At 40.9% G+C, this 12,638-nt stretch overlaps 1 protein-coding gene across 2 annotated transcripts in view; it reads left to right on the forward strand.

Moving 5' to 3' along the window:
- Positions 1–913: 913 nt before the first annotated feature.
- Positions 914–12,638, forward strand: part of srebf1 (sterol regulatory element binding transcription factor 1) — a 44,415-nt gene continuing 32,690 nt past the window's right edge. The window contains exons 1-2 of one of the 2 annotated variants that reach the window (XM_060840775.1): positions 914–1,202; positions 3,446–3,847. In XM_060840775.1, coding sequence (XP_060696758.1) covers positions 1,070–1,202; positions 3,446–3,847 — 535 coding nt within the window. In that variant the 5' untranslated portion in view covers positions 914–1,069. Of the gene's footprint in view, positions 1,203–2,435; positions 2,807–3,445; positions 3,848–12,638 lie in introns of those variants that run through there. The other variant, XM_060840776.1, reaches the window with a different exon arrangement.

A 12,638-nucleotide genomic window follows, 5' to 3' on the forward strand; every position in this document is an offset into this window, starting at 1 on the left:
AAACAGAAATTGCTGGAGAAACTCAGCAGGTTTGGCAGCTTCTGTGGAGAGATTGCAGAATTAATGTTTTCCAGTCCAGTTACCCTTCATCAGAACACATTCAATCTGTTGTAGTGACATATGTTTGAAGGGAGCTGGAATGGAGCATTACACCATCAATTTGAGCTTGCTTCTGTGTCACAACAACTACTTTTATCTTTTTTACCATCCTTGCTTTCCCCCTCTTAGGTCTCGCAGAAACAACTATGAAATCTGTCCCCTGTTTATATATATTTTTGAAAAACAACACACAAAAAATAAAGAAAATCAAAAGAACAATTTTTTTCCTTGAAAAAGGGGAAGAAAAAGAGATTCCTCCTCAAAACCAACAGTACAGACTCAGTGTCCTAAAATAAATCTCCTGATGTCCCCTGTTTTTAATTCCCCACGCTTATATTTTAACAACCACTTTCATTGTGCTATAAAGTCCAAACTACTCGTCCAATCTAATTATCTGAGCCCTCCCACCTCTGACACTTCTTACAGTTAGTTGTTGTTAACCGCAGAATCGATCAGTCACAGCCCCCACGTGGGTCAGTGAGATGATGTAATCACCACAAACAGGGGGCGGTGGCTTGAAGCAATGACGACCGATCACCCCACGCCGCAGACCGCGCTCTCATTGGTTGTACAGCGCTGGTTCCAGAGGCACGCGGCCCAGCTCCACCCCCGCGCTCGCCGGCGACCCCTCAACCAAACCTGAATCCAGCCGGCGGATGATTGGTCAGTTCTGCCCCGCCTGCTGGGGCGCGCCCACATGGTATCTGTTTCTCATTGGCTAAGTTGCCAATCAATCAAGAAGATAGGGGCTGGGTGGGCGGGAGGTAACCGCCCCCTTCAGCTCCTGCTAGCGAGTTAGGTGTGTCCTGCCGTTTATTGACATGGTTCCACGACCGGCGAGCTCGGTGTAAACAGGGAGTCCAACATACCCCCCCCCCCCCAACACTCCGCACTCCACCCCCATCAACAGTGCCCGGGCCGGACTGATCCTCCTCAGCCCGCGTCTGGGACGACATTCACCCTGTTTAACATGAATAACAGTGGGAAGTCATACTCTGCTCCAGACCCGGCCATGATGTTCGAGGATTCAGCCCTGGACAATCTGGAGCCGTCTCTGACCGACAGCAGCGAGATCGATAATGCTCTACTCAATGACATTGATGGTGAGTGATGGGCAGGGCCTGAGAGGGCAGCATCCCGAGAGGGGGAGGGGGACCTGGGCCGTGGAGGTGTTGGGCAGAGCCTGGCTCCAATGGATAGTCTGGAAGGTCTAGACGTTAATGATAGCAACTTTGCTCATTGTTTGGTACAACAGCACACTGCTGAATGCGATGTTTGAAAACCCAAGGATTGAGCTTGGCCTCTTCATTGATAAGTGTGGATAGAATTAAGAATTTGCAGAAATCCTTAGTAAACAATTATCAACATCAAGCGTAGTGGTAAAGTTATTTAATGAAAAGTAAATACTTGCATGATTTGTGAATAAACGTATACATTTACGCACATAATGTTGTTTCACTTAAATTTCGTGCAGCATTTTAAATACAGTTACTATATAAGAGTTAAAGTCAGTTTATATTAATATAGGATTGTAAATAGCTCCTAATCTGGGGTACTAATGACGTTAGTGCAGCTTCGGGGTCGTTTACTGAATTTTATTTTGGTAAAATTACTTGTCAGGCTGCTCCTTTTCTAACTTAAATGTTTAAATAATGGTGAAAGAAATGGATTTATGAAAAATAACGCTTAATTACCATGAGCTATAGGGAAAGGAGGAAATCATTATCTTTGTACTTAATCAATATAACACTCGTATTTAAAAATCATTAAATTTGTATATCTTCCGACACAGAGAGTAAGCACGCTGTTTGCTCTGGAGCGCAGTATAATCGATTCTTTGCAGCTTTGGCAAGGTTACAGTTGCTGAGTTGTGTGTTCAGTTTCAACCAAACCCCTTTCAGCTTCAGTCAGTGACGTCATACCTGGGTTACTAGCGGTTATTGCCTTCTGCTGGGAAATTCTCAAGTTCATCTGTACATTGATCTACTCCAAGACACGAGCAGCATATTGGAAACTTTTGAGTCGTACAAAGCAGAGGGAATACATTTATTGTACATTAGATTTAAATACTTTAATCCTTAACAGCACTTAATTTTTATAAGCCTTTTCTGATATTTTAAAATTGTTAACATGTTAAGTTTTCCAGTATTTTAAGTGGTGCACTTATAAAACAAATTCTGAAATTAACTTATGTAATTAGACTATGATTTTAAATGTCTTGAATGTGTTTGATGGTTTGTAGTATATCTGTGTTGGAATAAGCTTTGGGGACTAGATGTCCGAGAATAACCTTTGGTTATTCACCTTTGTGAATTAATCAATGCCTCTGGAAGTGTAGACTATTACACAAATCCTTTCTGTCATGTCTGAGTGGTTAGCCAAACATAGCGAGCAACTGGGGCACTGCAGCGATTGGTTCAACCAGATCACCTCATGAAAAAAACAGATTCCAAAATCCGCCCCTCAATTTGAATACAGTCAGTCGATTTTTTTCTCTCAGGAGGAGGAAGAGGCAAGGAGTGAAGCAGTTCTATTTGCTTACTATGTTGCAGTGTGGTTTAGAATGTGTACTGTTCTGAAACACTAAGCAGATAAGCTCCTAAGGTGCTTTTGTGCATTACCAAAAATATTGCTCTCAATGTAGCACCATAAAACTTGTATCAAGTGTTGAACAGATGAAGTGGAGTAATGGACTGCACATTTGAAGGTAATATTATTACAGTATAGTTTTACTGAAGATTTAAGTATATTAGTGCAAATATTGTACTGTACTTGTGCATGATGCTCTTTTAAACAGCCTCTTCTTTCATATGTTGTACAAGATTGCTACACTTGATTTCAGATGCATCTAGTTCACTTTTAGAATAGCATGAACAGCAGAATATTTAAGTTTCATTTTGAAGGCAAAGCTTTAAAAACACATTTGTAATAAAGGAAAAAATAGTACTGATTTGTGTTTACTGAGTTTAAAATAGTACTTGTGTTTAAAATAGAATTATAAACAAACACTCAGTACTAGAAGAAATTAGTACTTATTCAACATCTGAAATACGGAGGCATAGAAAGTTATCCAAACTACTTGGGAGCCATGGAGTTGAACGAGTGGACGATCCTCTGTCAAGATCTGATTAATTGGAAATTGTTTGTTTGAGTTGAAGTAGTTGCTGTGCTTTGATTATAAATTTTAAAAGATTCTTATTAAGTGGATCAAATCTGCAACTGGGGAATGTATATGCTTTTGAGTCTACAATGACTGCATTACCAGCTACTTTATTTTAGGATACAATTTGTAAAAGTATCAAAATATCTATCTAATCCTGTAACATGTATTCTGCTTTATTTACAGATATGTTGCAGTTGATTAGCAATCAGGATGGAGATTTCCCTGAATTGTTTGACAACACCTTCTCCAGCAGTCCTCTTCAGGATAGCAGTTCATCCATTGCACCTAACCAGGGCTCTCCAAACATGACTCTTGACAGCCTCTTGGGGAGTGGTGGCAAGAATCAAATTCCTGCAAAAACGTACCAGGGCTCTCGGGTTCAACCTCAGCTTCAGCATCCACAGCAGTCGCAGCTCCTTCGGGGTCCCTCTCCACAGCATGTCAAACAAGAAACTGCTCCGATGCAACAGAATCAACAGCAGCAGGCTCTCATGATGTCGCAGAGTTTTACAACCTCTGCACAATTGCAGCCACAGTTTGTGGAGCAACAGTCATTGGGCTTTCAGACTCCCAGTGGATTTACAGGTAATTGATTATTTTTAACATGGCACTGAACGAACTTGTTTTTTTTTGTTTGGGCCTTTGCACAATGACAGTTAAGTACAAAATGTGTAAATTGAAATGGGATTAGAAGATTGCCGAGCTCTTGTGGTGCAATAGTCTTTGTCTGTCTCTGTGGCAGATGGGCTGGATTTAATAACACATAACACATCTGAACAAGTTAATTTAAAAATATCTAAACTGTAGACATATAGTTTGAGCCTTTTCACAGAATTACAGAATTGTTACGGTGCAAAAGGTGGCAATTTGGTGCATAATGCTTGTACCTGTTCTGTTACTTAGTGTCAATCTTCTGCCATTTCCTCATATCCCTGATGCTATTTCTATCCAAATTATCCAGCCAATGCCCCGGTGAATGCTTCAATTGAATTTGACTCCACCACATTTCCAGTCAGTGCATTCCATATCCTAACTACTCTGTGGAAAAGCTTTTTATCACATCACCCTTGTTTCATTTACACATTGCTTGAAATTTATTCTCTCTCTCTCTCTCTCTTGTTTTTTATTTTATGTGCAGGAGCAGCTTCTCCGCATCTAATCTGTCTAGGCTACTCATGAGTTTACAAACCTCGATAAAATCTACTCTGTTTTCCTCTCTCCAAGGAGAACAGTCCCAACACCTTCGATCTATCTTCATAACTAAAGTTTCTAATTCTTGGAGCCATTTTAATCTGCACTTGCAGTAGTATCTGCTATTTCTTGTGTGATGTGCGGTTGCATGAATGAGAAAGTGACTTCAAATAGGTTTATTTTGTGTATGTTATATATGTGTATGTGTTATATGTGCAAAATAAAATTGACTAAGTTGACCTGCTGCTTCCTTTAGATGTTGGATACAACAAAGAGATGCATAAAATTGAAAAGTAAGATGACTTCTTCTTTACCTCTCATTTTCTTTATTTCTGTCTTAAGAATGCTCAACAGTTTTGAAATAATATCCGTGGGGGTGGGTGGTGGATGTGACTATGCTGATTTTAGGCAAGTACAATCTTTTCTGCTTGATGCACTGAGAGCTCCAGCATTGACCACCTCGTGATCAGTAGAAAATGCAACTGGCTTCTTTTTTAAAAAAAAATCATGTCCATAATCTAAAAGTAGTAACTCTGCCCCATACTGACACTAACTCACTGAGTTGAACATGGATCCTATGTTCATTTGTACAATAAGCAGTGCACTTATCAAAGAGGTACGGCTGATTCTGCATAAATCATTAGTCAAGCCAAAGTTAGAGTCTTTCACCAACACATTCCACCCTGACCTTAAATTTACCTGGACCATCTCTGACACCTCCCTCCCCTTCCTGGACCTCCCCATCTCCATTAATGACGACCGACTTGACACTGACATTTTTTACAAACCCACTGACTCCCACAGCTACCTGGATTACACCTCTTCCCACCCTACTTCTTGGCAAAAATACCATCCCGTATTCCCAATTCCTTCACCTCCATTGTATCTGCTCCCAGGAGGACCAATTCCACCACAGAACACACCAGATGGCCTCCTTCTTTAGAGACCGCAATTTCCCTTCCCACATGGTTAAAGATGCTCTCCAATGGATCTAGTACACATCCTGCACTTCCGCCCTCAGACCCCACCCCTCCAACCGTACCAAGGACAGAATGCCCCTGGTGCTCACCTTCCACCCTACAAACCTTCGCATAAACCAAATCTTCCGCCACATTTCTGCTACCTCCAAAAAGACTCCACCACCAGGGGTATATTTCCCTCCCCATCCCTTTCCGCCTTCCACAAAGACCGTTCCTTCCGTGACTACCTGGTCAGGTCCACGCCCCCCTACAACCCACCCTCCCATCCTGGCACCTTGCCCTACCACTGCAGGAATTGCAAAACCTGCGCCCACACCACCTCCCTTACCTCCATCCAAGGCCCTAAAGATTAGATTAGATTACTTACAGTGTGGAAACAGGCCCTTCGGCCCAACAAGTCCACACCGACCCGCCGAAGCGCAACCCACCCATACCCCTACATTTACCCCTTAGCTAACACTACGGGCAATTTAGCATGGCCAATTCACCTGACCCGCACATCTTTGGACTGTGGAAGGAAACCGGAGCACCCGGAGGAAACCCACGCAGACACAGGGAGAACGTGCAAACTCCACACAGTCAGTCGCCTGAGTCAGGAATTGAACCCGGGTCTCAAGCGCTGTGAGGCAACAGTGCTAACCACTGTGCCACTGTGCCGCCCACAAGGAGCCTTCCACATCCATCAAAGTTTTACCTGCACATCCACCAATATCACTTATTGTATCAGTTGCTCCCGATGCGGTCTCCTCTACATTGGGGAGACTGGACGCCTCCTAGCAAAGCGCTTTAGGGAACATCTCCGGGACACCCGCACCAATCAACCACACCGCCCTGTGGCCCAACATTTCAACTCCCCCTCCCACTCTGCCGAGGACATGGAGATCCTGGGCCTCCTTCACCGCTGTTCCCTCACCACCAGACGCCTGGAGGAAGAACGCCTCATCTTCCGCCTCAGAACACTTCAACCCCAGGGCATCAATGTGGACTTCAACAGTTTCCTCATTTTCCCCTTCCCCCACCTCACCCTAGTTCCAAACTTCCAGCTCAGCACTGTCCCCATGACTTGTCCTACCTGCCTACCTTCTTTTCTACCTATCCACTCCACCCTCCTCCTTGACCTATCATCTTCATCTCTTCCCCCACTCACCTATTGTACTCTATGCTACTTTCTCCCCACCCCCACCCTCCTCTAGCTTATCTCTCCACCTTTCAGGCTCTCCGCCTTTATTCCTGATGAAGGACTTTTGCCCTAAACGTCGATTTTATTGCTCCTCGTATGCTGCCTGAACTGCTGTGCTCTTCTGGTTTCCAGCATCTGCAGTCATTGTTTTTACCTATTTTATCCATTGTCAGGTCCCCTGCTTTAGAAAGATTATCAAGAATGTGGAAATGGTAAAATGAGGAATATGCTAATTGAAAGAAATGAGGGCTTTTTGTTAAGATGAGACTACAGGAACTAGAGCTGTGCTCATTAGAAGAAAGAAGTTTAGAAGGAGAACTGACTATGATTCAAAGTTTTCTTTCACTACTTGGTGAGTTTGTAACCAAATTGGATGTGTTTAAGATGAAGGGAGAAGTGAGTAATTGAATAATTATCGCACTAGAAGGAGTAGAATTTTTAATGGTTTTATAAGAAAAGTGAGTAATTATTTAAAACTTGTTTTGAAAGGCTTAATGTAATAAGATCAGGTTGAAGCTGAATCACCTCTTTCAGAAACTTTCAACTCAACTGAGGCATTGCAATCTGAAGAACGTATAGTAATATGTTCAACTGCCTGGATGAAACTATCTATCGGTCTTCAGAATGTAATAAAATAAGTACCTGTATTCAGCCAAACTAGGCATTGCTATTTGTGATGCTTGCAAAGAGTCCTCCAAATCAGAAACTTAGTTTTGCATCACTCACAGATGAGTACATTTACCAGCCTGTTGACTGTGAGGAAAAATTACAACTGGGTTTACATTGCCTCCTGTCTAACAGTGGTTGACAAAGCTCCTGATCATTTTTTAAACTGTGCACATCCAAAAACTAGATTTGCTCATGCTGACTTTAGCACACCTTGCCTTGGTGCTAAATAAAATCATTAAAGAATGATAATCAAAACTGAGGCCTTTCTGTAATCTTGGTGTCCCATTCATAATGAATGAGTGGGTGCTTTCTACCTGAACCATAAGAACAATGCTTGTGTTGAATAGTTTGGCAACGTGGCTCTTGTTTGTTTTGAATTCAATATATTGTCACAATTCTTCTAAATAGATACTAGCTTATGGCATTGTAGTGGACAGAACAAACATGATTATCCGAACAAGACAGGCAGGAATATTTTGTTCAGATAACTGATTTTTTTGGATATCGAATAATGTTTTTATGGCACCTTGAGGTCTTGTCCGTGTAATCCGAAATTCGGATAATTGACGTTTGCATAACTGAGGTTATTCTGTATTAGTATGGTCAGGGAACTTGTTAACTCTGAGGAAACTGAGAGTAAGGACAAATGAGCAAGTTCAAGATGACAAACTGTAGCAGTTGCTGTGCTACAATGATCAGTGCTGGGGCCTCGACAATTTATAATCTGTAATATAAGGGTTTGTCTGTATTGTAGCCACATTTTCTGATGATGCAATAGGATATGAGATAAGTTGTGAGGAGGATAAGTAGCATAAATCTGGTGATTAGTGTATAATGTGAGATTATGTGAGGTTGTTCACTTTGGCAGGAAGAATAGATAAAACAGAATATTGTTTAAATGGAGAGAAATTTCAGAATGCTGCGATATGGAGGAATTGTATTGTCATTGTACATTGTACATGAAGCCTCAGCAAGTAATTAGGAAGGTAAATGGAATGTTTGACATTATTGTGAGGAGCATTGAGTTTCAAGTTATCGAAGTCATGTTACAACTGTTCAGGGCATTGGTGAAACCACATTCAAAATACTGTGCAGTTTTTTGGTCACTTTAATTAAACAGGGGCATGATGGCATTGGAACAGTTGACAGTAAGTTCCTTAGGCTGATTCGTCTGCTGAAGGAACTGTCTTATGAGAAATGTTAAGCAAGATGGACTTGTACTCATTGGAGTTCAGAAGAATGAGAGTTTTATCTTTTTGAAACAAATAAGGTTCTGAGGGGTCTTAATGGATTAGATGCTGAGAGAATGTTTACATTCATGGGGCATGGGAGTACAGTTTCAAAGTAAACAATTTCCAGTTTAAGACAGGTAAGAAATTTCTTCTATCTGAGGGCCATCAGTGTTTGCAGTTCTCTTGTGCAGTGAGCACTGAAAACTGGTCATTGAATGTATTCAGGATTGAAAGCAGCAAATGCTGGAGATTAAAATTTGTTCCCATATTCAAGACTGAATTAAGTACGTTTCTGATTGGCAAGAGTAACAAAAGTTTATGGTGTGACAGACACGGATGTGAAATTAAGGCTGCAATCACATTAGCAATGATCTTTTAAAATGGTAAAGTAGGCTCAGTGGTTCAATTGGCCTTCTCTTATTCCTTGTGTTCCTATGTTTAACATGAGAAGAATGCTTTCATATAGAAGTAAATTACTGCAGATGCTAGAATCTGTTCTGAAAACAACAAATGTGGAGGTCACAATGAGTGAGACAGCATCCATGGAGAGAGCCAGCTAACATTTTCAAGTCTAGATGACTCTTCATCAGAACTGAAGTGAAGTGTGGAGGGGACAGCATTTAAGCTATAGTTTGGAGGGGGATGTGGTGTGGAGGTAGGGTGTTGGTGCATAAGAGATGCTGTTAGTTCAACATGTCTTCTCTTCCAGCGCCCTACACCCATACTGCGCCCACCCCCCCCCCCCCCCCCCCCCCAACCCACCCAAACTATAGCATGAATGCTGTCCCCTCCACACTTCACTTCAGTTCTGATGAAGAGTCATCTAGACTTGAAACATTAGCTTGCTCTCTCTCCATGGATGCTGTCTGTCCTGTTGTGATCTCCAGCAGCTGTTGTTTTCAAAATGCTTTCATGGTTAGTTTTTAACATGTGGAATTCAACAAATCCACTAGCAACCTTAATATAACCACCATGTTGTTTAAACCTGGCTGCTGGGAAGACCTTTTCCTGTTTGATCCTCAGGGCCCACATGCCTGGGTATTTGTAGATGTCACTGTGTGCGCAAGTTTGGCCTGTCCAGACTCATCAGCAGAAACTACCTTCTAAAGTCAACATATGTACAGGTTAAAATGGTTTAGGAAGTTAAGGATTAATAAGTTTTCACAATGAGATGCACCCTACTGGAATTAAGGTCATTGTTTCAGTAAAGCCAAGCTAAATTAAGGTAGACTGTTAAGTAATGCAGGCTTTTAGTTGTAGTATTGTTAAATGGTATACAAATAAACTTCATTTCTTAATAGGAATAGTCCTGATGTGAGGATCTGTGTTGAACTTGCTGTGTTTTTCATTTCAGTAATATTAGATAAGTGGAATGTTTAGTTCACCATTTCATGGTGGTGCGTGTGGGGAATGGGCTGCCAGAGGAAGTGGTTGAGGCTGGTACAATTGCAACACTTTAAAAGGCATCTGGATGGGTATATGGACAGGAAGGGTTTGGAGGGATATGGTCCGGGTGGGACTAGATTGGGTCGGGCTATCTGGTCGGCATGGACGAGTTGGACTGAGGTGTCTGTTTTCGTGCTGTACATCTCTATGACTCTATGTGCAAAATTATTTTGACAAAACTTATGCAATGTGAACTTTAACTAATAGAAAAGGAAGAGGTGAAATGTGCTTTTATTAGTGGGGCTCACCAACAACCAAATGCTCTCTCCAACTTCCAAAATTAAACTAATGAAAATGGGAAAGAAAGGATAAAAATCTTAACAACATGTATCCAGTCATTCCCTTTGACTTCATGTCTTTAAGGAGAAAAAAACTTGTACTTTACTCAGGCTGATATTTAGGGCAAATTTATGGTGGCAAGTTCTGTTTCCTGAACTTACTTTCTCCTATAAAGTTGTCTTACTTTGCAGAATAGGTATGAAAATCTATTTCACTTAAAGATGGATAAAGAACTGGGGGCCATCGGTTTAAGATGATTTGAAAAAGGACCAGTGGGGAAAATAATGCATTAGTAGTGATGATCTGGAACACAATAACAAGTTCATGAGATGAAAAAGATGAGAGAAAGAGTGGAAATGTCTATTTCATTGAGCTAAGAAAAGCACAATTTGCTGAACAATTTGTTGTATAATTCTGTCCATGCCTTGACTGTGTTTATAATTCAGACTGTATGTACCAGAGTTTTAGAACCTGTCAGCATTGGAAATAAGAGCCGCAGAAGGGAACTTGGCCCCTCAGGTTTGCTCTACTATTCATCTATCATGGCTGATCTTTCATCTTGATGTCATTTTCCTTCAGTATCCCATATTCATTGATTTGTTTAATGTTTAGACAGAAAAGGCATTTGGGAAAAATACATTGCTTTACCATTTGCATCAGGTCTTCATGAAGGGTCAGAATTGTCAAAGTGGTCAAAGACTACTGAAGGTTAAGAGACAATGCTCAGATATACAGGTTGTGTTTATAAAATAATTAAATTAACTTAGAGTCACAGAATCCCTATGATATGAAAAGAAGCTATTTGGCCCATTGAGTCTGCACTGACCCTCTGAAGAGCATCTCATTTAGACTCGGTGCCCCCCTTTGTCCTCATAACCTTGCTTTTAGTATGGCTAATCCACCTATGCTACAAAACCCTGAACACAATAAGGCAATTTAGCATGACAATGCCATCTAGCCTTCACATCTTTGGACTGTGAGAGGAAACCCTGCAGACACAAGGAGTACGTAGCCACACACAGCCCAAGGCAGGAATCAAGCCCATGTCCCTAGCAGTGCTAACCACTGAGCCACCGTGCAGCCCTGAAAAAATGGTGGTCAAATATTTAGTTTTGACAAGGTTAAATTCTAAGACAATTGGGGAAAAAAAAATCTATAAGTAAATAAAGTTTGTGGGAAACTTACTGCATCGTTATGTTGCCTGGGATGGATTTGCAGTGTTGGAAACTTGCCATTGTTGGCCAACCTATCATTGCTGATTTCAGTCTTTAACTGCTGTTCATTTTGTGATATAGGTAATAAATATTAACTTTCAAAGGGAGTATTTGCTTGTTGAGGAAACGTGATTTTGCTCTTATTTTTTGTTAGAGAAGTCTAAATTTCTGTAAGGCTTTGAATGGAAACAAATCTTCTCTTTTGACTTTTTTTCATTAAAATGAATGAAAGTGCATTTGGAAGTAAGATTAATTAAAGTGGCCAGTTTTCCTGTCTGTGAAGAAGGTTCTTAAGTGACTGCTAATTGACCATGTAAGTGTTTTAATTGGCAGCGAGCTGAGAATGTCACCCTTGGACCTTCTGATTTAGAGCTTAATTGTTGAGGTGGTGGGAAGTCTGCAAGTATCTCTTTGGGTCCAACATGTGAATTGTATCTTATTGAAGGAAGGTGTTCAGGCTGTAGTGCCTCCTGAAGGAGTGTTGCATCTAGTTAACTCATTTTCCTTTTTTTTGGGTGCTTTTGAGATTTCTACTTGCAATAGAATTATAGTTAAGACATTCCATTGTGTAACAGCACACTATGTAAAGTAAATGCCCTAAATTTCTCCTATGCAACTTATCATTTTCACAATTTAAAGGATATCTCCTGGTGGCTCAATTGTTTTCTTGTCAACTGTATGGCAGTTTGTTGGGCGAGTGACTTCACAATTCGTGAAGCCATTGTGAAATTGCCATGTGTGTTTTTCATCTCTGCCCTAGCAATAGGTCATTCGTGGACTGAGGGACCCAGTCATTTTTTTTTGGTTTGTCAATATGTTTTGCAGCTGCTGGCTAGAAAATGACACGAGATGAGCTAGAGTTGTTTTTCCCAACTTTAAATGAAACATATAGCAGAAGGGCTTTATATAATTTTTAAAAAGTGGTAACTGGCTGGTTTTTCAATGGGACTGGGTCAAAAGTGACTAAGTAATGGTTGGCCTTGGTGATTGATCTTCAGCAGACTACAGATCTTTAGTTACAAAAAGATGTAATGTTCTTGGTAGATTGGGGAATTCTTTTGAAACAAGGACTCCGCGACTCCTCAAAGCAAAGAGCTTTCATTTGTTAGCCTTTCACAACTTGAGTATTTTATACTCAATTACATATTTTTGAAATACAATCACTGTTGTAGCAAAGAGATTAGT

The sequence above is a fragment of the Hemiscyllium ocellatum genome, chromosome 20, assembly GCF_020745735.1.
Source record: "Hemiscyllium ocellatum isolate sHemOce1 chromosome 20, sHemOce1.pat.X.cur, whole genome shotgun sequence".
NCBI lineage: Eukaryota > Metazoa > Chordata > Chondrichthyes > Orectolobiformes > Hemiscylliidae > Hemiscyllium > Hemiscyllium ocellatum.